We start from the raw sequence: 26,402 nt of genomic DNA, 5'->3' as shown, positions 1-26,402 counted from the left end.
AGCATCTTTTCATGTGCCTATTTCATGTACCTGTTAACTCTTTACTCATTGCCTTACTTTTTTTGAACCTATTATAACACTGCTTCATTGAGATTTTTTTCTAACGCTTCCACTGTAAGGGGCATGATTTCCATCCCTGGTCGGGGAACTGAACTGAGATCCCACATGCCCTGGGGTTGGCCAAAAATAAATAAATTTTATCTAACTCCCACCAAGACATATAATAGCACCTGTATTCCTTTTTGAGGTTGAACTTTGTTTCTTCTCTGAAGGACCATGAGTAAAGTTCAGTTTTTGTTTTCAGATTTGAGTGATTTGATTGCATTTTAAGGTGGACATCTGAGTACATTTAATAATGGAACAGTTTAAAATTCTGTAGAAAGATGTATGATTATTCTCTAAGAATGGTTTACTTTACCCTTTAATAAATAGCAAGAAGACCTTTTGGTCAGTCAGATGTCTTAGTAAAATTGTTTTAATGATTTAGGTGGAAATGTCTCTAAGGGACAGTTTGAAACCATGACTATATGTCATTTGTAACTTTAGCCATCGGTTGAGCTTGCACACATGATACCTTCTAGAATTTCAATCAAGTGGTAAAAGATATTGACACTTTTCATATAATTTAAAATTGCAGTGGTCATGCCATGGCAATTAAAAAATGAAATTTGAAGACCTGTAAAATACACAGTAAGCAGATAGTTTGGATTAACTAGGTACAGAAAATACAGTATTCTGCTTCATAAGAAAGTTGAATGGAGGAAACAGCATTTTCCATATTCTTATTTCTAAAAGACTTTCTAATATGATAGCAAGTGAAAAGAGAGATTTTTCTACTGAAAGGGCTGTCCTAACTCTTCTGTTTAGCCACACTTGCATAGGTATTTTCAATTTCTTTGTCTTCTGGACATGTGTGGGTAAATTCTTCACGGGCATAGGCATTGTGGAGATAGCGCCAGACTCCTGAGAATTCTACTGGAATGTCAAAGTCACGGTATTTCTTTGCAGCAACCTAGGGTTTTGGGAAAAAAAAAAAAGAGGAAAAGCAGTTGGTAGTGAGGGGCATCAATAACATGCCAACTGTGTAAAAATATATCTCAAAGGTCCAGATCATTGAGGACATGTTTTCTACACAAAAAGTACAAAATAAACTTAAAGAATCTTGGATTTACTATTTTAATGTTTTTTTCTACGTATGTAAACAAAACTTCATGCTTGTAATTATTTTTATATTTATGCTATATTTAATTATAAATATATTTAGAAGAAGGAAGCATAGATAAAGAACTTGTATCTCTTCACTGGACTAAGAGTTTGTTTAGGGTTCCAACAGCGTCTTACTTCTCAACAATTCTGTGCAATGGGTACCTTTGTTTTATAGACAAGACAGTAGAAAACACCTGATTTAGGAAGAAAGAAGCAAGAAGTGTTTATGCTTCCCAGTGGAGATCATTATGGACTTTTCCTCTGAGGAGAAAAGGAGACATACACTACGCATAACAATGATGACAAATCAATAATATAAAAACCTCACACTGAATGGTCACTGTGCTTCCTGCTGGTGACTCCCCAGACCCTTCTCAATCATTCAGCCCACCCTGTAAAGACTTACTTTAATAATGTGCAGTTTGGGTAACAAACTACAGTCAGCCAGGGTCAGTTGATCGCCATCCAAGAACAATCTTCTGGAGACTGTGCATTCCTCAGCACTGTCTGGATCAATTTCATCCAGAAGTGGAGTGTTCAAGTAGTCATCCAGACGCTTAAATTCTTTAAGCAGAGATTTTTCAAAGGCTGAGGCAATGAAATCATATGGTTAGGTATACATTTGTTGTCTTCATGACTGAATACATTCTCAATATGCTTTTCACACATTTAGATATCTCTGTCTTTTCATATTGCTTACACTGACTCTTCAAAATCTATATATTTAACCAAAGTGCTCAACTACACACTGATAAGACAGAGGCAGATGTTTAATCAAATGGCAAATGGAAATATTTTTGGATTTTTCTTGAGGAAGTACATTGGGAGGAGAGTCAAAGAAAGAAAGGTGATGCATATTATCACTAAAGGAGAGTCAGAAAGTGGGAAAAGAGACTCATAGCTCTCCTGATTCAGAGAATGGTAAATCTGTTCTAGAGTGTTTGTGGGAAATGGTAGCTGCTATGGTTTAAGAAACCTTAAAGGTACACACAACTTGGAGAGTTGGAGGGTTAAGAAATACAATCCTGCAGTTAGTTCATATCTGGCATGCCAATGTTCTAGTTGAGCTAAGTTGGTGATTACTATATTGAATATTATGTTCTAAATCCAATAAAACTTCATTCAAGGGAATTTCAGAAGAGAGAAAAGAGAATGAGATGAAGGGTATTTCCCAATATATATTATATATTCAGGAAAATCCTATTTTAGTTGAGTCAGAATGTGATTGTGAGCATGTGAGAAAAACAAAAAGATTTAAATAAAGGTGTCTTACTCTTATTTGCCTCCTTTTGTGTATTCTTGATGTATGCAGAAAACTTGGCAAAGAGATTGCAGCCCACATCAAAGGACTCCTTGTTCCTGGGACTCAAGTGAGGATACCTTAAAAAGAAATATCACTGCATATAACATTCACATATAACAAGGCATGCACCAGGTCTCCTAGCTTGCACTCTACTGAGAATAGAAGTCTTGGAACATTGTGCTGGAAACTGAAGGTCCTGAGAAACCTTTCATTGAAAATGTGTTTTTTTCCCAGTCTAAGAATACTTTAGTGGTTAAAATTCACCCAGAAACCAGCTATTGGAATTTAAATTTCCTTTATCTGTGAAAACAATGTTTCAAATGACTGTTGGGTCCCCATGGTGGTGGTTTAGTCACTAAGTCATGTCCAACTCTTGTGACCCCATGGACTGTAGCCCACCAGGCTCCTCTGTCCATGGGATTTTTTCCAGGCAGGAATACTGGAGTGGATTTCCATTTCCTTCTCCAAGGGATCTTCCTGACCCAGGAATTGAACCCAGGTCTCCTGCATTTCAGGGAAATTCTTTATCACCTGAGCTATGAGGGAAACCTCCCATCAGTTCAGTTCAGTTCAGTCGCTCAGTCGTGGTCCAACTCTTTGCGACCCCATGAATCGCAGCACGCCAGGCCTCCCTGTCCATCACTCAGACTCACATTCATCGAGTCAGTGATGCCATCCAGCCATCTCATCCTCTGTCATCCCCTTCTCCTCCTGCCCCCAATCCCTCCCAGCATCAGAGTCTTTTCCAATGAGTCAACTCTTCGCATGAGGTGGCCAAAGTACTGGACTTTCAGCTTTAGCATCATTCCTTCCAAAGAAATCCTAGGGCTGATCTCCTTTAGAATGGACTGGTTGGATCTCCTTGCAGTCCAAGGGACTCTTAAGAGTCTTCTCCAACACCACAGTTCAAAAGCATCAATTCTTCAGCACTCAGCCTTCTTCACAGTCCAACTCTCACATCCATACATGACCACAGGAAAAACCATAGCCTTGACTAGACGGACCTTAGTCAGCAAAGTAATGTCTCTGCTTTTGAATATGCTATCTAGGTTGGTCATAACTTTTCTTCCAAGGAGTAAGCATCTTTTAATTTCATGGCTGCAGTCACCATCTGCAGTGATTTTGGAGCCCCCAAAAATAAAGTCTGAGACACTGTTTTCACTGTTTCCCCATCTATTTCCCATGAATTGATGGGACCGGATGCCATGATCTTCATTTTCTGAATGTTGGGCTTTAAGCCAACTTTTTCACTCTCCTCTTTCACTTTCATCAAGAGGCTTTTGAGTTCCTCTTCACTTTCTGCCATAAGGGTGGTGTCATCTGCATATCTGAGGTTATTGATATTTCTCCCGGCAATCTTGATTCCAGCTTGTGCTTCTTCCAGTCCAGCGTTTCTCATGATGTACTCTGCATATAAGTTAAACAAGCAGGGTGACAATATACAGCCTTGACGTACTCCTTTTCCTATTTGGAACCAGTCTTTTGTTCCATGTCCAGTTCTAACTGTTGCTTCCCGACCTGCATACAGATTTCTCAAGAGGCAGGTCAGGCGGTCTGGTATTCCCATCTCTTTCAGAATTTTCCACAGTTTATTGTGATCCACACAGTCAAAGGCTTTGGCATAGTCAATAAAGCCAAACCCCCCATACTTGATCCTAAAAACCTGTTTGGCAGAAGATAAGTAGTACAAAAAAACATGGCTTCAAGTAACAAAACACATAAAAGTGTAGAGGAGAGGGTGGGGAAAAGAAGCGAAGATGTCTTCCTCTTAGTAATACAAAGTTAACTTAGCATAATACAATAAAATAATGTAATTCACCACATTAACAAATGAACAAAAGCTGTATGATCATTAACAGATGCCTGGAAAGTGTCCAATCAATAAATCAATTCCTATTCAGAAAACCCTGCACTAGCAACTAGAAACGGTTGGGTCCAACGTTTAACCATCTTCCTTGATTCCTCTTTCTCTCCATCCCTGCATTTTATCCATTAGCAAGTCCAGCCAGCCTACCTTTCAAAATGTATCTATAATCTGTCCACAACTTGCCATGTCCACTGCTTCTTGCCTGGTCCCAAGCCTATATTACTGCAACCATTTTTGATTACAGTAATTCCCCAATATACGAACCTTCAAGTTTCCAAACTTTCAAAGATATGAGCTAGGTCTGCAGGAGGATGACTTCGTTGAACTCCTTGCTGTGCAACACAAGCTCACTAATGAAGACCTGATGGAATTGGAGGGCCAGAGAAAGGACAGAGAGGCCAGAGGAATAAGTAAGTGAAGAATGGGTGAGGTTTACAACACAGCAAATGGCAAGGGGATTTTCTTAATTTGAGGAGCAACTGTTAGCTTTTGAACCCCAGGACCTGAACCTAGAATGGTAAATGAATGTTTCAGCAGGTGTTCAGAATGCAATCCACTGCTACTGTGTCATCTATGGCAAGAAATAGAGTAACTACCCTGACATCACTGGACTGTTTCTTCAAGAGGGTGGATGGAATTGAGTCCAGCAAGGAGCCAGACACTGTGCCATCAATGCAGGCATGAGTGACATTGCAGCACACCCTCTGTCTCTTATTGCTCTTGAGACCTTTCAGCTCTACTCTCTCCCACCTTGTCTCCCTCCTCTAGTCAGTAACCCTTCTTGCCTGTTCACTGGATGCCAGCTCCTGGATGCCAGCTGTTGTACTGCACTACAGCACTTTTCAAGGTGCTGTGCTGTAGATTAAAAGTGTTTCCTTTGTTTTTTTTTTGTGTGTGCTTGTTTATGTTTTATATATTATTTATGTGATAAGTATTAAAAACCTATTACAATACAGTACTATATAGCTGATTGTGTCATTGCGGGGGTGGTGCGTGCTCAGTGGTGTCCGACTCTGTGACCTGTGGACTGTAGCCCGCCAGGCTCCTCTGACCATGGGATTTTCTAGGTTATTGGGTACATAGCTCAGTTGGTAAAGAATCTGCCTGCAATGCAGGAGACCTGGGTTGGATTCCTGGGTGGGGAAGATCCTCTGGAGAAGGAAATGGCAACCCACTGCAGTATTCTCACCTGGAGAATCCCATAGACAGAGGAGCCTGGTAGGCTACAGTCCTTGGGATCGCAAGAGTCGGACACGACTTAATGACTAAATCACCACCACCAGGAAAACTTCACTGGACTTACAAACAAATTGGACTTATGAACATGCTCTCAGAACAGAACTCATTTGTATGTAGGGAACTTCCTGTATCCTCCCTGTCCCATGCTTGTCCCTCACACTCTCAGAATATTTTGCACCTGCTACCAGAGCCCAAGTCTTCACAGTGGTGTGATCTAATCCCACCTTACCTCTCTGCTCTCGTCTCTTCCCACTCTCTGCCTTATTCCCATTGACCACCTTGCTTTTCTTCAAATAGGCCTGACAAGGTCCCACTGCAGGTCATGTTCACTTGATCTCCTTTTACATAAAGAGTTTTCCCTCGTATATGCACATGGCCTGCTTCCCTTTTCTTTCAGGTCTTTTAATCTGATATCTCCTCCTAAGTGAGGCCTTTCACTGGCCACCTTATCTGATGTTGCAACCTCTTCCTTGTCCCAAATACCCACTACTTCCCTCCCTTGCTTTACTTTTTCTTCATATTTATCATCATCTAAAATAGTTTATAGTTTGCTTTTTCTCTTGCTTATTTGCTGTCTTCCCTAACTAAAATGTAAGTTTTACTAGGGCAGAGAGATTTTGCCCATTTTATTCACTGATGTGTCCCAAGTGCCTAGAATAGTACCTGACACATAATAAGTATTCAGTAAATATTTGTTAAATGATTACATGAATCAATTAATTTCTTTAACTTGATCAAATGTATCCATCAACAACTTTCAGCAAGTATCATTTTAAATGGTGAAATGTTACAACTATTCCCTTTAAAATCAGTAAAGGATGAAGTTAATCATGATAACTATGGTTCTTCAATATTGTGCTGAATGTACTAACTTGTGAGACAAGGAAAAACACCATTCTGGAGGTGACTACATTTTGTACATAAAGTTTAGGCATCAGGACAGAAATGCCTATGATTGCTATTATAGTTGACATTTTCTGAGGTTTTAGCAAGTGGAGAAAAACAACAACATAAAGCAATCAGTATAATTATTGGAAGAGAAGTAACAATATAACTATATACCTATAAAAGGCAAGACAAGATTGCCTTTTCTAGCCAAAATAATTGCTAGAATTAATGAGATATTTTGATAAGGTGGCTAAATACAAATCAAACATTAAAGAAATAGCCATAACAAAATGGATATTAGTAACATATTCCACTTACAAAAGTGACAAATATATAAAATATTTAGAAATAATTTAATATGGAAGGTATAGAACCAAAATAAAAACAGAACTCTACAAAATTTCATCAAATAACACAAGACACTTAAGACAACCTGAGTGTCCATCAGTGGATGAATGAAGAAATGTGGTTCTATTCACACACACACACACACACACACACACAATGAATATTAGCCATGAAAAAGGAGGAAATCCTGCCATTTGTGCCCACATGAATGGATCTTGTGAACATTATGGTAAGTCGGACAGAGAAAGACAAATACTATATGATATCACTTACATATGGAACCTTAAAAAGCCAAATTCATAAAAATAGAGAGTAGAATGGTGGTCACAAGAGAGAGGATGGGGAATGGAAAAATCGGGAAGATGTTATTTAAAAGTAAAAACTTGCAACTAGTATATAAATAAGTTCAGGAAATCGAATCCACCGCCTACTGATTATAGTCAATAATACTGTATTATAAACTTCAAAGCTGCTAATACAGTAGATCTTAACCATTATTACCACTAAAAATAAATGATAATTATGTGATGGAATAGAGGTATTAGCTAATACTAGGTGGGCAAACATACTGTAATATGTAAATGTATCAAATCAACATGTTGTGTACCTTAAACTTACACAATGTTATATGACAACTATACTTCAATATTTTTAAGACACATTTTTCAATGACTGCATGGTATTCTATTGTATGGAGGCATGAAAATTCATTGCTAATTCTGAAGTTTTGAAGTTTAACAAAAGATACAGAGAATAGCATATAAAAAAGAAATGCCCATGTACCCACCATCCATATTCACTAAAAGCCAACATTTTGCCTTTAAAAAAGACTTGGAGGAGCCTTCCACTGGGCATGTGGGCAGTGGCTCCTGAAGGATCTCTCAGAGAGAGCTTAGATCTTCTGGAAAGACATCAGTGGGGACCCAAGCTATTATACATTGGGAACCAGAAGTTTACTCGAGATCACAAGTTAGAGGAAATGCAAACTGAAGTATCAGTGAGCTATCACTAAACCCATCTGGGTGCCACAGATGTTAAAAGAATGATAATGCATAGTATTAAAGATATGTAGAAAAAGTGTATCCTTATGGATAAAGCAGTACAAAATTTTTAAAAGATACATACCATTTGAATTTTGTTCCTGTGAATCTATTCCACAGGAATAAAAACACAAGTACGTAAGGACACATGAGCAAGGATGTTATTTATAGCAGTTTGTAGTGATAAAAAAAACTGGAAGGAAAGGGAAAGTCCATCTGTAGAGGAATCATTTGGCAACTTGCAGCACAATTATAGTAAGCATAAATCTACACTAGCGGAGTTGATGTATATTAAAAATGTTTTCTGAAGTCAGATAAGCAAGATGCATAAATTATGCTTACTATTATTGTGTTTATATGAGCATAAGAAGGGTATAGAAACATACATCATAGATTATTTTTCATTAGTTACCTTTGGGGTAAAGAAAAGGTTGGGGAGCAGGTGGTTTGAGGGGATTCAGTAGTAGAGGAAGATGGATGAGGAGAAAATAACAAAATAAGACTCAATACTTGTAGGACAAACTTGGAACAAGTGCTAAAATACAGGAAGCCATCACTAATGGATGAAAGAGACATAGTATAGGAACACAGAAAAGAATCTGAAATAGTATCCCTAGTTTCTTAGGTATGAAGAATTTTGTATTGATAGACCCTTTTATTTATAATGTATACATAAACATTGAGACTTTATTTTTTAGAGCAGTTTTAAGCTTACAGCCAGACTTTTGACTGATGAAAACTGTGAGATAATAAATGAGTGATATTTTAAGACACTGAGTTTGTTGAACAACAATAAAAAATGAATACAGCAGCCTTATTACAGACACTATACAGACACTATCCTGGGTGGGCAGAGATGTAGAGCTGTCATTCAAGTGTAGACAGTGCAGTTATGGCCTCTGGCTAATTGAGAGATACCTGTTTCCTGGTTTTCTTGTGTTAGGTATGCTCTCCCTTCATGCCATCAGTGATATAATGAGCTAGTCTTCATCAGTCCTCATGGACTTTACAGTGCTATTATCCCATACCCTCACTCCCACCCTCCAATGGTTTCTTCTCTATTTCTAGACTACAGAGAATTTACTTTTTTAATTTAAGTAAGTTATGCATTTTAGAAATAATTTGAAATATCATATTGACAGTCTTTGTGTCTTTGAAGTCAGAAGGGGAAGTTTATGCATGCTGCTGCTAAATCACTTCAGTTGTATCCGACTCTGTGTGACCCCATAGATGGCAGCCCACCAGGCTCCACCGTCCCTGGGATTCTCCAGGCAAGAACACTGGAGTGGGTTGCCATTGCCTTCTCCAATGCATGAAAGTGAAATGTGAAAGTGAAGTTACTCAGTTGTGTCCAACTCTTAGCGACCCCATGAACTGCAGCCCACCAGGCCCCTCCGTCCATGGGATTTTCCAGGCAGGAGTACTGGATTGGGGTGCCATTTCTCCCCTGCAGAACTAAGAGATCAGACTGAATTAAAGGCTATTTCAAAATTGTAGATCTTCTGAGGGCTCTACAATAAAATAAGTCTTATTTCTACCAGTATAAGTGTCCCCAAACCTCATTATGGATAAGACAATGTGGCTAAAATTAAATTTAATTTCTAACACTCTACTTGCATCTCATAGAGTTTTAATATATGTAAAAGTTTTCTAATCATATATGGAGTGATCAGGGTGAATCTTTGCAAACTTTTCTACAAAGAACAAAATAGAGGTCTGAAATAGGCCGTTCAGGTATGACCTAAGTCAGATCCGTTATGGTTATACAGTGGAGGTTATGAATAGATTCAAGGAATTAGATCTGATAGAGTGCCTATAGAACTATGGATGGAAGTTCATAACTTTGTACAGGAGGTGGTGACCGAAACCACTGCAAAGAAAAAGAAATGCAAGAAGGTAAAGTGGTTGGGTGAGGAACACTTACAAATAGCTGCGAAAAGAAGAGAGGCAAAAAGCAAGGGAGAAAGGGAAACATATACCCAACTGAATGCAGAGTTCCAGACAATGGCAAGGAAAGATAACAAGGCCTTGTTAAATGAACACTGCAAATAGAGGAAAACAACAGAAAGGGAAAGACTAGAGATCTCTTCAAGAAAGTTAGAGATACCAAGGGAACATTTCATGCAAAAATGGGCATAATAAAGGACAGAAACTGTATGGACCTAACAGAAGCAGAAGAGATTAAGAAAAGGTGGGAAGAATACACAGAGGAACTATACAAAAAAGGTCTTAATGACCCAGATAACCACGATGGTGTGGTCACTCATCTAGAACCAGACATCTTGGAATGTGAAGTCAAGTGGGCCTTAGGAAGCATTACTACAAACAAAGCTAGTGGAGGTGGTGGAATTCCAGTTGAGCTATTTCAAATCATAAAAGATGATGCTGTGAAAGTGCTGCACGCAATATGCCAGCAAATTTGGAAAACTCAGCAGTGGCCACAGGACTGGTAAAGGTCAGTTTTCATTCCAATCCCAAAGAAGGGCAATGCCAAAGAATGCTCAAACTACCTCATAATTGCACTCATCTCACAAGCTAGCAAAGTAAAGCTCAAAATTCTCCAAGCCAGGCTTCAACAGTACGTGAACCATGAACTTCCAGATGTTCAAGCTGGTTTTAGAAAAGGCAGAGAACCAGAGATCAAATTGCCAGCATCCCATATAGCACTGGAAAACCAGGGGAATTCCAGAAAAACATCTACTTCTGCTTCATTGACTACACTAAAGCCTTTGACTGTGTGAGTCACAACAAACTGTGGAAAATTCTTCAATAGGTGGGAATACCAGACCACCTTACCTGCCTCCTGAGAAACCTGTATGTGAGTCAAGAAGCAACAGTTAGAACTGAACATGGAACAACTGACTGGTTTAAAACTGGGCAAAATGTTTGACAAGTCTGTATATTTTCACCCTGCTTATTTAAATTATAGGCAGAGTACATCATGTGAAATGCTGGGCTGGGTGAATCATAAGCTGGAATCAAAATTGCCAGGAAAAATATAAACAACTCACTGGAAAAGACCCCGATTCTGGGAAAGACTTAAGGCAAAATTGGAGAAAAGGGTGGCAAAGGATGGGTTAAATAACATCACTGACTCGATGGACATAAATCTGAGCAAACTCTGGGAGACAGTGAAGGACAGGGGAGCCTGGTGTGCTGCAGTCCATCAGGTTGCAAAGTGTCAGACACGACTTAGCAACTGAATAACAACAACAAAACAAAAGTTTTCTAATCATATATGGAGTGATCAGGGGGATCTTTGCAAACTTTTCTAGAAAGAGCAAAACTTAAAAAGAAATGTCTAGAAAAATCCTCAATCTGCAATAAATAAGCCAATAAAATAGATCATCTTAAGAACAATAATATCCTGTAAAAATGCTGTACCTTGGAGGAGCCAGTGTCTGCTCTAGAAACTCCTCAATTTTAATGAAGTCTGTTTTCAACTCCTTGTTATATACCAGGAAGGGAGGATTGGTGCCTGGGGCTAAGTCCTTCAGCTCTTCGGGCTTTCTATGATTATTGAAAATAAGCAGAGTTAGGCTTCTAGATAAAGTACATATTATGCAAACACCAAGATTGTATCGGTGTCTACTGATTTTAACCCCCAGAATAAAACATGTCCTGATTTCTCTTACCTGGTCATGTCAACAGTAGTCACATTGAATTTAACTCCTTTAAGCCAGAGGATCATAAAAAGGCGTTGACTAAAGGGACAATTTCCAATACTCTCTCCATCACTTCCAGCCTATTAAGATAAAGAAAGGCTTCTTTCATTCATTTGCTCAACAAATATTTATCAAATGCTTACTGTGAAATGAGCAAGTTGTTAGAGACAGAGTTGGAAGTTCTTAATCTCAAGGATTCTACAATCTGTGGGTAGAGAGTGCTAATGAAGCAAATAATTTTATTGTATGTAAAAATTACAAGTGTGATGAGTATATAATAGTGATAAATTTTATATGTTACCAAAATTTATATAACCATTTCAGATATTCCAACATTTTGTTACTCTAAATACTTCAGTAACAAATGTTTCCAAGCATACAACTTGTTCCATTTCTAAGATTATATATTTAGAATTCATCTTTAAAATCAGAATGCTGACTAAACATTATTTGCATTTTCCATTTTGATAATCCTGCCAAATTTCTTTCTTGAAAGATGTGTTCCATATTTTCATTGGATGTTTGATTTCCTTATTCTGTTAACTGTTTGTTCATGACAATTTTATATTTTTTATTAAGATTATGACTTTTTCCTTATTAGTTTGGAAAAATTATTTGTCTACTAAAGAGACTAACTCTTTTTGATACACGTTACACATAATTTTTTGAAGTCTCATGTAAAATTAAAATTTTAAATAAAATCTTATACTGTTTTCCTTTGTAAAATCTGTTTTTTCTGATATGCTTATGCAGCTGTTATAGACATCAAAATTGCAAAGAAAAAATATTTTCTTATTTTGTTTTACTATAAAGATGTCCTCTCGTGTTTTTTCTAGTACCTTTATGGTTTCCTTTTAACATTTGTTTCATCTATTAATATTTAGAATTTATTTTCACATAAGGATTGTATTGGGATTCCAGCTTTATTATTTTTTATTATTTTACAAATAGATACATGCACCTGTATGTTCATTGCAGCTCTATTTATGATTGCCAAGATATGGAGTCAACTTAAATGTACATTGACAGATGAATGGATTAAGAAGATATAGTGTGTATATACAATGGAATACTACTCAACCACGAAAAAGAAGAAAACAACACCATTTGCAGCAAAAGAATGGACCTAGAGATTATCATCCTAAGTGAGGTAAGCCAGACAAAGACAAATATAGATATCACTCATATGTGGAAACTAAAATATGACACAAATGAACTTATCTGTAAAACAGAAACAGGCTTACAGAAGTAGAGAACAGACTGTGGTTGCCAAGGGAGGTGGCGAGGGAGGGATGGAGTGGGAGTTTGGGATTAGCAGATGCAAATTATTATTATATGAAGTCATTAAAGTCGAACCCTTATGATGGGATTAATGGCCATATAAGAAGGGATCAGAGAGCTCCTTCACCTGCATTGCTCTTTCTTCACTTTCCCCTACAACCATGCATACAAGTTTGAAGCAAAGAAGCCATTTATCTATCATAAACCAGGAAAAGCATTCTCACCAGAAACTGACCATTCTGCCACCTTGATCTTGGACATAATTCTTATATTTTGGTAAGTTTTCTTTTTCTTGGCAGTGACTGCAACAGAGGAAATAGCGTTCATTGTTGCTCTTTGTGGCGTCCGAGAGTGAAGAGATATGGGAAGAGATAACTAGTCTTGGCAGTCTGAACTTCTTTTGTAACAGAAGTTAGACTAAAGATCCAATCATAACTGAGGTTAGTGAATGGAATCTTGATTATGGGTGGGAGGCAGGAAGAACAATAAAGTCTGATAATAGTTACAGCAGGAAGGGCGGGTTGCTTTTGGTTAAAGGAAAGGCAGAACACTGAGGTGTGGGGGAAATGCAGTACGATTTTACAGGAAAACTGAAACTTTTTCTGTTGTTTATAATAATGCTGATTTAAAGTGCCATTACACAAAATGTATGAATATACAATAGAGAAGAAGACAGTCTGTTTTCAATAAGTGGTGCTGTGAAAACTGGACAGCTATGTGCAAAATAATGAAATTAAAATATTCTCTAAAACCATAAACAAAAATAAACTAGAAATGGATTAAAGACCTAAATGTAAGACCAGATACTATAAATCTCTCAGAGGAAAATTTAAGCAAAACACTTTATGACATAAATAGGAGCAAGATCTTTTTGGATCCACCTCCTAGAGTAATGAAAATAAAAGCAAAAATAAACAAATGGGACATAATTACATATAAAAACTTTTGCACAGCAGAAGAAACCATAAACCAGAGAAAAACACAACCCATAGAATGGGAGGAAATACTTGCAAATGAAGCAACTGACAAGGGATTAATCTCCAAAATATACAAATAGCCCAAACAGCTCAGTATGAAAAAACCAAACAGCCCAATCAAAAAGTGGGCATAATATCTAAATAGACATTTGTCTAAAGAAGACATACAGGTGGCTTATAATCACATGAAAAGATGTTCAACATCTCTCATTATTAGAGAAATGCAAATCAAAACTACAACAAGGTATTACCTCACACTGCCCAGAAAGGCCATCACCAAACAATCTACAAACAATAAATGCTGGAGAGGATATGAAGAAAAGGGAACCCTCCTATATTGTTGGTGGGAATGTAAGTTGGTGCATTCACTATGGAGAACAGTATGGAAGTTCCTGAAAAAACTAAAAATAGAACTACCATATGACCCAGCAATCCCAGACCTTAGCATATATTCAGAAAAGACTATAATCTGAAAAGGTACATGCACTTCAATGTTCATTGCAGCACTGTTTACAATAGCCAGTACATGGAACCAACCTAAATGTGCATTGACAGATGAATGGATAAAGAAGATGTGGTATATATACACAACAGAATATTACTCAGCCATAAAAAGGAATGAAATAATGCCATTTGCAGGAACACGTATGGACCTAGAGATTGTCATACTGAGTGAAGTAAGCCAAAAATCATATGATATTACTTATATGTGGAATCTAAATATGATGGAAATGAACTTACCAAACAGAAACAGACTCAGACTTAGAAAATAAACTTATGGTTACCAAGGGGGAAGGTGGGAGGAGGGATAAATTGGGAAATTGGGATGGACATTGACACACCGCTATATTTCAAATGGATAACCCAAACTTTAAATGATACAATCAAACAGTTAGACCTAATTGATATCTATAGGACATTTCACCCCAAACAATGAATTTCACCTTTTTCTCAAGTGCACATGGAACATTCTCCAGTATAGATCACATCCTGGGCCATAAATCTAGCCTTGGTAAATTCAAAAAAAATTGAAATAATTTCAAGAATCTTTTCTGATTGCAATGGTAAGATTAGATGTCAACTACAGGGAAAAAACTATTCAAAATACAAACATATGGAGGCTAAACAACACACTTCTGAATAACCAACAAATCACAGAAGAAATCAAAAAGGAAATCAAAATATGCATAGAGACAAATGAAAATGAAAACATGAGAACCCCAAACCTATGGGATTCAGTAAAAGGAGTGCTAAGGGGATGGTCAAACTTACCTCAAGAAAGAAGAGAAAAATCAAATAAATAACCTAACTTTACACCTAAAGCAACTAGGAAAAGAAGATATGAGAAGCCCAGGGTTAGTAGAAGGAAAGAAATCATAAAAATTAGGGGAAAAATAAGTAAAAAAGAAACAAAGAGACTATAACAAAAATCAACAAAACTAAAAGCTGGTTCTTCAAGAAGATAAATAACGTAGACAAATCATTAGCCAGACTCATCTAGAAAAAAAGGCATGAGAATCAAATCAACAAAATTAAAAATGAAAATACATAAATCACAACAGACAACACAGAAATACAAAGGATCATAAGAGACTACTATCAGCAACTATATGACAATAAGATGGACAACTTGGAAGAAATGGACAAATTCTTAGAAAAGTATAATCTTCCAAAACTGAACCAGGAAGAAATAGAAAATCTTAATAGACTTATCATAAGCAGAGAAATTGAAACTGTAATCAAAAATCTTCCAGCAAACAAAAGCCCAGGAGCAGATGGCTTCACAGGCGAATTCTACCAAAAATTTAGAGAAGAGCTAACACCTATTCTACTCAAACTCTTCCAGAAAATTCCAGAGGAAGATAAACTTTCAGACTCATTCTATGTAGCCACCTTCACCCTAATACCAAAACCAGACAAAGATGCCACAAAAAAGCAAACTACAAGCCAATATCACTGATGAACATAGATGCAAAAGTCCTCAACAAAATTCTAGCAAACAGAATCCAACAACATGTTAAAAAGATCATACAACATGACCAAGTGGGCTTTAACTCAGGGATGCAAGGATTCTTCAATATTCACAAATCAATTAATGTAATAAACCACATTAACAAATTGAAAAATAAAAACCATATGATTATCTCAATAGATGCAGAGAAAGCCTTTGACAAGATTCAACACCCATTTATGATAGAACCCCCTAGAAAACAGGCATAGAAGGAACATATCTCAACATAATAAAAACCATATAGGACAAACCCACAGCAAACATTATCCTCAATGGTGAAAATTTGAAAGCATTTCCCCTAAAGTCAGGAACAAGACAATGGTGCCCACTCTCACCACTACTATTCAACATAGTTTTGGAAGTTTTAGCAACAGCAATCAAAGAAGAAAAAAGAAATAAAAGGAATCCAGATTGGAAAAGAAGAAGTAAAACTCTCACTGTTTGCAAATGACATGATCCTCTACATAGGATGCTTGGGGCTGGTGCACTGGGATGACCCAGAGGGATGGTATGGGGAAGGAGGTGGGAGGGGGGTTCAGGATTGGGAACACATATACACCTGTGGCATATTCATGTTAAAGTATGGCAAAACCAATACAATATTGTAAAGTAATAAATAAATAAATAATTGTAAAAAAATTCCACTTCAGGTCAAGGTCCAGAATAGGCATACTGTCACTACTCTCTGCAAGCAATTGGACAATGCAAGTCATATGCCTAAGGTCAAAATCAAGGCATAGGAAAGAACACTATGCTCCAGATTAGGTCGTGACAAGGAAGTGGATGTGGAAAGGGATAAAAAATGGGATAAAAAATTTCAATCTACTGTAATCTACACTCTGGCCAAATTTAATTCATTTACAAACTACCCTCCCCTTCCCCCACCACCAATGCCAAAATAAAACAACAAAAACAAACAAAGAAAACCCTAAAGATAACCACCAGAACATTATTAGAGCTAATCAATGAATATAGTAAAGTTGAAGGATATAAAACTAATACGCAGAAATCCCTTGCATTCCTATACACTAACAATGAGAAAACAGAAATTAAAGAAATAATCCCACTTACCATTTTGACAAAAAGAATAAAATATTTAGGAATAAATCTACCTAAAGAAACAAAAGACCCATATATAGAACACTATAAAACGCTGATGAAAGAAATCAAAGAGAACACAAATAAATAGAGAAATATACAATGTTCATGGATTGGAAAAATCAATATAGTGAAAATGAATATGCTATCCAAAGCAATCTATAGATTCAATGCAATCCCTATCAAACTACCAACAGTATTTTTCACAGAACTAGAAGAAATAATTTCACAATTTGTATGGAAATACAAAAAAACCTCAAAAAGCCAAAGCAATTTTGAGAAAGAAGAATGGAACTGGCGGAATCAACCTGCCTGACTTCAGACTATACTACAAAGCTACAGTCATCAAGACAGTATGGTACTGGCACAAAGACAGAAATATAGATCAATGGAACAAAATAGAAAGCCCAGAGATAAATCCATGCACCTATGGACACCTTATCTTTGACAAAGGAGGCAAGAATATACAATGGAGAAAAGACAATCTCTTTAACAAGTGGTGCTGGGAAAACTGGTCAACCACTTGAAAAAAAATGAAGCTAGAACACTTTCTAACATCATACACAAAAATAAACTCAAAATGGATTAAAGATCTAAATGTCATACCAGAAACTATACAACTCCTAGAGGAGAACATAGGCAAAAGACTCTCCAACATAAATCACAGCAGGATCCTCTATGACCCACCTCCCAGAATATTGGAAATAAAAGCAAAATTAAACAAACCAGGCCTAATTAAACTTAAAAGCTTCTGCACAACAAAGGAAACTATAAGCAAGGTGAAAAAACAGCCCTCAGAATGGGAGAAAATAATAGCAAATGAAGCAACTGACAAAGAACTAATCTCAAAAATATGCAAACAGCCCCTGCAGCTCAATTCCAGAAAAATAAATGACCCAATCAGAAAATGGGCCAAAGAACTAAACAGACATTCTCCTAAGAAGAGATACAGATGGCTAACAAACACGTGAAAGATGCTCAGCATCACTCATTATCAGAGAAATGCAAATCAAAACCACAATGAGGTACCATCTCACACCGGTCAGAATGTCTGCTTTCAAAAAGTCTACAAACAATAAATGCTGGAGAGGGTGTGGAGAAAAGGGATCCCTCTTACACTGTTGGTGGGAATGTAAACTAGTACAGCCACTATGGAGAACAGTGTGGAGTTTCCTTAAAAAACTAGAAATAGAATTGCCTTATGACCCAGCAATCCCACTACTGGGCATACACACCGAGGAAACCAGAATTGAAAGAGACACGTGTACCTCGATGTTCATTGCAGGACTGTTTACAATAGCCAGGACATGGAAGCAACCTAGATGCCCATCATCAGATGAATGGATAAGAAAGCTGTGGTACATATACACAATGGAATATTACTCAGCTGTGAAAAAGCATTTGAATCAGTTCTAATGAGGTGGGATGAAACTGGAGCCTATTATACAGAGTAAGGTATGTCAGAAAGAAAAATACCAATACAGTATATTAATGCATATATACAGAATTTAGAAAGATGGCAATGATGACCCTATATGCTAGACAGCAAAAGAGACACAGATGTATAGAACAGACTTTTGGACTCTGAGGGAGATGGCGAGGGCTTCCCTTATAGGTCAGTTGGTAAAGAATCCACCTATAGTGCAGGAGACCCAGGTTTGATTCCTGGGTTGGAAAGATCCCCTGGAGAAGGAAATGGCTACTCCAGTATTCCTGCCTGGAGAATCCCATGGACTGTAGTCTGCCAGGCTCCTCTGTCCATGGGGTCACAAGAGTTGGACACAACTTAGTGACTAAATCACCACCAGAAGGCCAGGGTGGGATGATTTGAGAGAATAGCATTGAATCATGTATATACCATATGTAAAATAGATGACCAGTCCAAGTTTGATGAAACAGGGCACTCAAAACCAATGCACTGGGACAACCCTAAGGGATACAATGGGGAGGGAGGTGGGAGGGGAGTTTGGGAGGGGGAGACACATGTACACCTGTGGCTGATTCATGTCAATGTATGTCAAAAACCACCACAATATTGTTAAGTAATTCGCTTCCAATTATAATAAAAAAATTAAAATGGATAACCAGTAAGGACCTACTGTATAGCACAGGAAACTCTGGTCAAAATTATATAAACAACCTAAATGGGAAAAGAATCTGAAAAAATGAATATGTGTGTATGTATAACTGATTCACTTTGCTGTACACCTGAAATTAAATCAACTATATTCCAATATAAAATAAAAATTAAATAAAAAATAAAGTGCCATTACACAAAATGTTGGGCTTTCCAGGTGGCACTAGTGGTAAAGAACCCACTTGTCAATGCAAGAGACACAAGAGACCCAGGTTTTATCCCTGCATCCAGAAGATCCACTGGAGGAGGGCATGGCAACTCACTCGAGTATTCTTGCCTGGAGAATCCTATGGACAGAGGAACCTGGTGGGCTGCATTCCATGGGGTCACAAAGAGTTGGGCATAACTAAGTGAGTGAGCACATACACACACAAATTGCGAAGCCTGACTGATAAATTACCTACTTCCAGCTGGCAAAGACAGGATGTGGTCATTCACCAGAAGAATATTTTATCTTTGCGTTTGTCATCCAAGTTTCTAAGTGTAAAAAATAACAACAACTGCAACATCTGACATTTATTGAGTGTTTACTATGTTAAAAACTACTGTATCTTACATATTTATTTGATTTAATCCTTACAGTGAAGATGGTTCTGTGAGGGAGCTTCTATCATTACTCTTGTTTTACAGATACGGAAAGAGGCTCAGAGAAGCTGACTTGCTCAAGTACTCTCTCCTAGACAAGAGTTGAACACATATACTCTTCTCATGTAGCAAATCCATTACTATCTACTGCAGAACTCACACTCCTTAAATCCTGCTTTCTCCTAATTAATAGTTTTATTGGATTTGTTGTTAATCAGAAAAGGCAGAGGAACCAGAGATCAGCCAATATCCTTTGAATCATAGAAAAAGCAAGAAAATCCCCGAAAAAACATCTACTTCTGCTTCATTGACTATGCTAAAGCCTTTGACTGTGTGGATGACGAGAGACTGTGGAAAATTCTTAAAGAGATGGAAATACCAGACCACCTTACCTGCCTCCTAAGAAACCTGTATGCAGGTCAAGAAGAACTGGACATGGAACAATAGACTGGTTCAAAATTCGGAAAGGAGTATGCCAAGGTTGTATATTGTCACCCTGCTTATTTAACTTCTACACAGAGTTCAGTTCAGTTCAGTCGCTCAGTCGTGTCTGACTCTTTGCGACCCCATGAATTGCAGCACGCCAGGCCTCCCTGTCCATCACCAACTCCCGGAGTTCACTCAGACTCACATCCATCAAGTCAGTGATGCCATCCAGCCATCTCATCCTCTGTCGTCCCCTTCTCCTCCTGCCCCTAATCCCTCCCAGCATCAGAGTCTTTTCCAATGAGTCAACTCTTCTCATGAGGTGGCCAAAGTACTGGAGTTTCAGCTTTAACATCATTCCTTCCAAAGAAATCCCAGGGCTGATCTCCTTCAGAATGGACTGGTTGGATCTCTTTGCAGTCCAAGGGACTCTCAAGAGTCTTCTCCAACACCACAGTTCAAAGGCATCAATTCTTCGGCACTCAGCCTTCTTCACAGTCCAACTCTCACATCCATACATGACCACAGGAAAAACCATAGCCTTGACTAGACGGACCTTAGTTGGCAAAGTAATATCTCTGCTTTTGAATATGCTATCTAGGTTGGTCATAACTTTTCTTCCAAGGAGTAAGCGTCTTTTAACTTCATGGCTGCAGTCACCATCTGTAGTGATTTTGGAGCCCCCCAAAATAAAGTCTGACACTGTTTCCACTGTTTCCCCATCTATTTCCCATGAAGTGATGGGACTGGATGCCATGATCTTCGTTTTCTGAATGTTGAGCTTTAAGCCAACTTTTTCACTTTTTCTACACAGAGTACATCATGTGAAATGCCAGGCTGGATGAATCACAAGCTGGAATCAATGTTTTTGGGAGAATTATCAATAACCTCAGATAAGAAATGACACTACTCTTGGCAGAAAGTGAAGAGGAAGTAAAGAGCATCTTGATGAAGGTGAAAGAAGAGAGGGGAAAAGCTTGCTTAAAACTCAACAGTCCAAAAACTAAGATCATGGCATACAGTCCCATCATTTCATGGCAAATAGATGGGGAAACAATGGAAACAGTGAAAGATTTTATTTTCTTGGGCTCCAAAATCACTGCAGACAGTGACTGAAGCCATGAAATTAAAATGCTTGCTCCTTGAAGAAAAGCTATGACAAACCTAGGCAACATATTAAAAAGCAGAGACATTACTTTGCTGACAAATGTTTGTAGAGTCAAATATGTGGTTTTTCCTGTAGTCATGTATGGATGTGAGAGTTGGACCCTAAAGAAGGCTGAGTACCGAAGAATTGATGCTTTCAAGCTATGGTGTTGGAGAAGGCTCTTGAGAGTCACTTGGATAGTAAGGAGATTGAACCAGTCAAACCTGAATGAAATCAACCCTGAATTTTCATTGGAAGGACTAATGCTGAAACTGAAGCTCCAAAACTTTGGCCACCTGATGCCAAGAGCTGACTCATTAGAAAAGACTCTGGTGCTGGTAAAGGTTGAAGCATGAGGTAAAAGGGATGACAGAGGATGAGATGGTTGAATGGCATCACCGACTCAATGGACATGAGTTTGAGCAAACTCCAGGAGATGGTGAAGAACAGGGAAGCTTGGTGTGCTGCAGTCTATGGGGTTGCAAAGAGTCAGACATGACTGAGCAACTGAACAACAACAACAAAGTCTTTATGATCGTTTTTATGATAGTTCTAATTTGAAAGCAGTCTGGTTAGAGAACAGTATCGTTTTTGATCTCACATTTATCAATAAAGACAAAAATATTTTATTCAGGATTTTGGCCCAAATGTTAAAGTCTATAATGTTATGGGCTTTCCTCGTGGCTCAGATGGTAAAGAATCTGCCTGCAATGCAGGAGACCTTGGTTCAGTTCCTGGGTTGGAAAGATCCCCTGGAGAAGGGCTAGGCTACCCACTCCAGTAGTCTTGGGCTTTGCTGGTAGTTCAGATTGTAAAGAATCTGTCTGCAATGCGGGAGACCTGGGTTTGATCTCTGGCTTGGAAAGATCTCCTAAAGGAGGGCATGGTAACCCACTCCAGTATTCTTGCCTGGAGAATCCCTATGAACAGAAGAGCCTGGAGGGCTACAGTCCATGTGGTTGCAAAGAGTCAGAAATGACTGAATGACTAAGCACAGCACACATAATGTTATCTACAAATCTGTGAAAACTTAATTTTAGACTGGTAGATGCTGCTGCTGCTGCTACTAAGTCACTTCAGTCGTGTCCGACTCTGTGTGACCCCATGGACAGCAGCCCACCAGGCCCCTCTATTCATGGAATTCTCTAGGCAAGAATACTGTAATGGGTTGCCATTTCCTTCTCCATTAGACCAGTAGAGTAGAGAACACAAAAACTCCATTTATCAGTGAACAGCAAACAAATAAGACAACCTCTGCATCTAGAGAAAATAAAATGTGTTCTTTTAGAAAATCTTTTCTTAGTTCCCAGATATAAATATTGCCCAAGTCATTCAGAGCTGAAAGGCAATGTTTTCACTAGCTACATGGAACATAGGGGTGTGTGTGATATGAATTCTTAATTGTGATAGGAAAAAACTTACTTTCTTTTAGGGATCCCATCAGTGCTATTGGGAAATTGTGATAGGTTCTCTAGAGGTAGCTGGGGAAATTGCAGAGTTATTTAATCTTTGGAAAGACACCACAGTATAAATGAGATACAGTTGCTTTTTAAGCTTTGTCATTAACATTTTCACTTCTCTCAATCCCTATTCTCCCTCATAGTATCTTTTGCAGAACTTCTAGAGATCTTTGGAATCAGTCTTGCCTGTGTGCATGCTAAGTCACTCAGTCATGTCCAACTCTGCGACCCTATGGACTGTAGCCTGCTAGGCTCCTCTGTCCACGGGATTCTCCAGGCCAGAATACTGGAGTGGGTTGCCATTCCCTTCTCCAGGGGATCTTCCCAACCCAGGGACTGAACCCACCTCTCTAATGTCTCCTGCATTACAGGCAGATTCTTTACCACTGGTGCCACTCATAAAGCAAAGCAAAACAAAAACCCAGACCAGATGATAGTCAAGGTTCTTTCAGAAAATCTGTGACTTGTGTCAACATCATTAGATAAGCTTACATCTAGAGGATTTCATCTAATGAAATTCTGAGAAATTTTACTAAAAAGTGTGCCCAAGTGAAAATAATTACGATTATGCACAGCTATTTTAATTTCCCAGGTGGTGCAGTGGTAAAGAATCTGCCTGCAATTGCATGAGATGCAAGAGACATGTGTTTGATCTCTGGGTCTGGAAGATCCCCTACAGAAGGAAATGGCAACCCACTCCAGTAGGCTACAGTCCATGGGGTTGCAAAGAGTTGGACATGACTTAGCCACTGAATATGCACACACAAAACAGCTATTTAAAAGGACTGGAATTTTAACCCAGCCATTTATTAGCTATGTAACCTTAGGCAAAACCACCTAGCTATTCTTTTCTTTAGTTTCTGTACCCATAAAATAGGGTTAATAATAAACCACTTAGCACAGGCCCTGCCATATAGTAAGTACTCAGTAAATTATTAGTTTTTAACCTGAAAGTTATTGTTTAATTTAACATTTGCTCCTCCAATGTGTGATTTCCTAACTTCTACTGTCTAGATAACCACACAAATCATAGGAAGTCTATGAAGATAAACACACAGATCATTGCCAGCAATGGGTTAGAGGAATTTGGTTGGATTGAATAAACAAGTTTAGACAAAAGAAACTAGTTACCCTATGAAGAGACTTATTACCTCTGGTTTGAAATTGGTAGGTATAAAAAGCCAGTTAGGAAGTTAAGGCTTACTTAGATTTGCTGGAATCTAGAGGTAGGAGATGGAGAAAGAAACAGCAATCCATTCCAGTACTCTAGCCTCTAGTCTGGGAAATCCCATGGACAGAGGAGACTGGCAGGCTACATTCCATGGGGTTGAAAAGAGTTGGACACAACTGAGTGACTAAACAGCAATAACAAGAGGTAGAAGTGGCTCTTATGCCCCACAGTCCAGAAAACACTTACTTGGATTCTTTTTCTGTGTAGGAATTCAAGAGTCTCTCTCTCCCCCATAATTTTGAAAAGGCAGATTAACTACGTATTTGGTGTATATATGTTAAAAAAAAGTGAAAGTAGATGTGTTAGTCCCTCAAGTCATGTCTGACTTTGCGACCCCATGGACCTTAGCCCACCAGGCTCCTCTGTCCGTGGAATTCTCCAGGCAAGAAGACTGGAGTGGGTTGCCATTCCCTCCTCCAAGGTATCTTCCTGAACCAGGAATCTAATGTGAGTCTTATGTCTCCTGCATTGCAGACAGATTCTTTACTGTCTGAGTCACCAGGGTATAAAAGTATTACTTTGGCTAACAGGTGTTTAATATTTGGTAAGCACACCTCATTTATGTCTTTGTAGGCCATCAAGAGATGTAGTTTTAGAGGCAAATTACTTAACCTTTATTTCCTTAGCTTACTTATCTAGAAATCATGAGAACAATATTACTACCAATACTACATATAATACTACTTTACTTTTATTAAACTATCCTTCTAAACTAAAGGAGATAATATATGTAAAGTGTTTAGAAAAGGGTCAAGCATAATATGAATTTGTTATTATTATTATCACCATCCTGAATACTTCCAATAGTAAATGAAAATATACAGAAAATAGTTAATATAGGCAAGGATTTAGGAAACTATGTAGTTTCTACTTGGAATAACCCATACAAATTGTTTCTTTTTCTTGATGAGCTAATTTAGAAACACATGTTCCTTTCTTCTGCTTTAGGGGTTTTCCAAAGGGCTTTTCCTAAAAGTTAAGATGTTTAAAAAAAACCAAGGCAAAATGCCTGCTGCTCACATAACAGGCTCACAAACACTCCTGGCTTTCCCCTCCTATGGTGTTCATGTGACACTGCTGTGATGTTCATCCATTGTAGGAGAATTTTAGAAAGCTCTATTTGGATCATGGGTGGGAATGAGGCTATCGGGCCATTTTTGGCCCTCTCCTCACATTCAGGCCTTCCAAAATCTATCCAATAAAACATAGATTGTGAGACCTGGAAAGAATTAAGGATCATTTTGTCAGGCTCCTTCATTGTATAGATAGAGAAGCAAAGAGGTCCACAGTTACAAAGGAAGTCGCTGAGAATACAATTTAGTTGTTCTGACTACTAACCAGTCTAGTTGTCTTTCCACCATATCTTCTTGCTTTCTTCAGATGGGATGCTTTTCTATTGTTATCTAAGAGCAGCCAAACACCCAAGCATTCTTCAAGGACTTAGAGTAGGTACATAATTGCAAATTTATTTCCTATCTCTAGCTGAAATGTTGACTTTTTAAAAAGGAGCTGAGGTCCAGTGTCAAGAAAAAATACATTCTATACGCTGTCATTAGAGCTAGAAACTTACCTTCACAAAAAGCTCAATTTCAGGGTCTGCTTCACTGCTGGGCCTTGGGCCTGCCATCTGTCTGTTTTTAGTGGCAGTTGTCAGCCCTCTGCCTTCTGCACAGTCCACAGTACTCACAGATTGGTTTCTTCCAATTTTATCCAAAGGCTTAAATGCAGGTTGTGCTTTAAGAGGGAAATCCAGCTTCTAATAGTCAGAACTGGGCTAGTCTCTCTTCAAGAGGAGGGGTGCAGAAAATTCTAGATGCTTGAGAGCGGCTCTTGAATTTGTTTTCCTTCTTCCTCTTGACCTAACATTTGAATCAAGGAGGAGCCAACTGGGTGTGTATAAACTGGCTGGCTAGAAGGGTGGGGGTGTTTCCAGAGACGCTTCAATGCTATGAGTCAGCATAGAGAAACACATACACACAAATACACAAGCATTTTCAATATATCAAGCAGGCCAGATGTTCTCTAGAGCTTCCCTTTGAATCCTGGGCTTCATGCCCAGAAAATGGCCCCTTATGCTGTTCTGTAACCTGACAGCAGCAAAAAGCTCTTCCAGGAAAAGGTCCAGAAATCATTCAGGTTTTAACATTGAAAAGGATGTTTATCTAATGACACTGCCTTTGGTTTGAAAAGAAGTATACTTCATCAAAAGTCTCCAACCTCAATTCTACTGCTGACACAGCCAGATTTCCCCTCTGGGTTGCAAATTTCACTTCTCTTCTATAATCGGGGAATGTTCAATGGAAAGGTTGAGTCTGGGGGCGTCTTTTGCATGTTTCTCTGTTTCTGGGAATAGTGGACTCATTCTCTGTTTCTGGGAATGGTGGACTAGAAGGGATCACTTCCTGGTTTTATGAGGAACCACAAGCAGCTCTATATTTCTGCTTGTCAACCCTGGAAACAGCAGTAAAATATCCTAACTGATCACTCATTCTC

At 38.3% G+C, this 26,402-nt stretch overlaps 1 protein-coding gene across 1 annotated transcript; it reads right to left on the bottom strand.

Moving 5' to 3' along the window:
• Nucleotides 1–501: 501 nt before the first annotated feature.
• On the bottom strand, nt 502–25,750 carry CLIC2 (chloride intracellular channel 2). Its single transcript, XM_068962429.1, has 6 exons — nt 25,480–25,750; nt 11,527–11,636; nt 11,276–11,401; nt 2,480–2,586; nt 1,613–1,794; nt 502–1,012 (listed from the first exon to the last, which is right to left on the bottom strand). Exons 1-6 carry the CDS (start codon nt 25,534–25,536, stop codon nt 851–853), a joined length of 744 nt encoding a protein of 247 aa, XP_068818530.1. The 5' UTR covers nt 25,537–25,750; the 3' UTR covers nt 502–850.
• Between the last annotated feature and the right edge of the window lie 652 nt (nt 25,751–26,402).

The sequence above is a fragment of the Capricornis sumatraensis genome, chromosome X, assembly GCF_032405125.1.
Source record: "Capricornis sumatraensis isolate serow.1 chromosome X, serow.2, whole genome shotgun sequence".
Classification (NCBI taxonomy): Eukaryota; Metazoa; Chordata; class Mammalia; order Artiodactyla; family Bovidae; genus Capricornis; species Capricornis sumatraensis.
This window is presented reverse-complemented; position numbering and strand designations above follow the sequence as displayed.